General features: G+C 44.0%; 1 protein-coding gene across 1 annotated transcript in view; it reads left to right on the top strand.

Moving 5' to 3' along the window:
* Positions 1-1,320, top strand: part of LOC147441361 (uncharacterized) — a 12,216-nt gene extending 10,896 nt beyond the window's left edge. Inside the window, exon 3 of the mRNA XM_086483426.1 lies at positions 1,244-1,320. Coding sequence (XP_086339552.1) covers positions 1,244-1,320 — 77 coding nt within the window. The remainder of the gene's footprint in view (positions 1-1,243) is intronic.
* Positions 1,321-1,546: the final 226 nt, after the last annotated feature.

Below are 1,546 nucleotides of genomic sequence, written 5' to 3'. Positions count from 1 at the left end.
TTTTTTTAAAAGGTGGGACCTTTTTAAAATATTCCTTTAAAAAAAAAGAAAAGTGAAATTATATTGAAGTGCTAGCAGAAAAACAAAGGAGTACATACCCACATGTAGGGGGTGGGTAAGCCCCTTCACAAAGAGACTAATACACCGATGTCGCCTTTGGCGGCGACACTGCCTTCGATAGTGCTATGTGGTTGTTGTCCATTGCATGGAATGATGCTGCAGAATGGTCCAAGTGCCAAGTATAGCAAGTATGTAAGAACTACGTGCATTTGAGGAGTTGGGGGATGGAGTTTGCTCCCTGTCACCTCATGCTACCACCCTTATGTTTTTTGTGTGTTTGTTGCCACCAATGTAAAATATACTTCTTGTATTGAGTCATAGCAACCCTTGAAGTACTCAATTCTGAGAGCACAATTTACTCTCCCCTTCTCAGGCCACGAAGCGCGGCTTGGCTTGGTGAGATTGCTCACCTTTCTCCACTGTGGCACATTGACGGTAATGTCTTTTTACCACTTTGATCAACTCTTTGACTTTGTATTAATAGATTGGAAACTTCAATGGTGGCATCGCCTCCAACAATGCTATGTAGATTTTCCTAGCTGAGACATGCCAACACTCTCTACATGCAATGCCTTTGGGCAGGCAGAGATGCAGCCATGAAAGACATGGTTGTGAGAGAGAGAGAGAGGGGGTTCATAACGTGGGCTCCAAGTGCTCCCATATAACCGACAAACATGGCCGGTTCATTAGAGGACAAAGCTATGTTCTTGCCACACACGACATACCTCTTAATGCATTACACCTCCGATAGGCAGGCAGTTGCAATGTGCTTCTGGGTTTCTCCCTCCCCAATGCAAGATCTCACGGTAGAAAACTCACCTGTGTTTCCAAAGTGGATCGCTTCTCCTCTCCTCTTTCATTATGCTTGCCACATTTGGCATCCTCTGCAACCTCAAAATCCATATCGCACACAAAATTGCAAGGGAGAGGGATTGTGATGGTCTATGGCACCTCTCCCTCTCTCTCTCTCTCTCTCTCTCTATCTATCTATTGCTCATTGTTTGCCTATATTGCCAAGCTACAGAGGACACTTGCCCTCATGCTCACATTTCTCTCTCTCTCTCTCTCTCTCTCTCTCTCTCTCTCCCCCTTTTACTTTCGTGTCATGTGTCCCACCCTCTCTCCAGCATAGCAACACATTTTCTCTCTCTCTCTCTCTCTCTCTCTCTCTCTCTCTCTCTCTCCAAAACACACACACACACACACACACACACACACACACACACACATTCTCAAATACATCTTGATTTGTTCTTATAAACAAAGATGATTGGGAAACACCGACATGAAGAAAATGAAGAGACATTATTGCTGATTGTAGTAGGAGAGTGAGGATCACAAAATGGGCAAGAAAGAAGAGAGTATGTGACCACAATTTAATTTTATTTACAAATTATAGGGAATCTACGCGTATGCGCCAGTGGCACTTGCGAACTTGTAGTCGATCCACGTGATATGCATTTGCAATTGTAGTGGCAGTAGGAAT

The sequence above is a fragment of the Adiantum capillus-veneris genome, chromosome 15 (assembly GCF_014529385.1).
Source record: "Adiantum capillus-veneris isolate H3 chromosome 15, ASM1452938v2, whole genome shotgun sequence".
NCBI lineage: Eukaryota > Viridiplantae > Streptophyta > Polypodiopsida > Polypodiales > Pteridaceae > Adiantum > Adiantum capillus-veneris.
The sequence above is the reverse complement of the archived record's forward strand: the minus strand, read 5'-3'. Positions and strand labels throughout refer to the sequence as shown.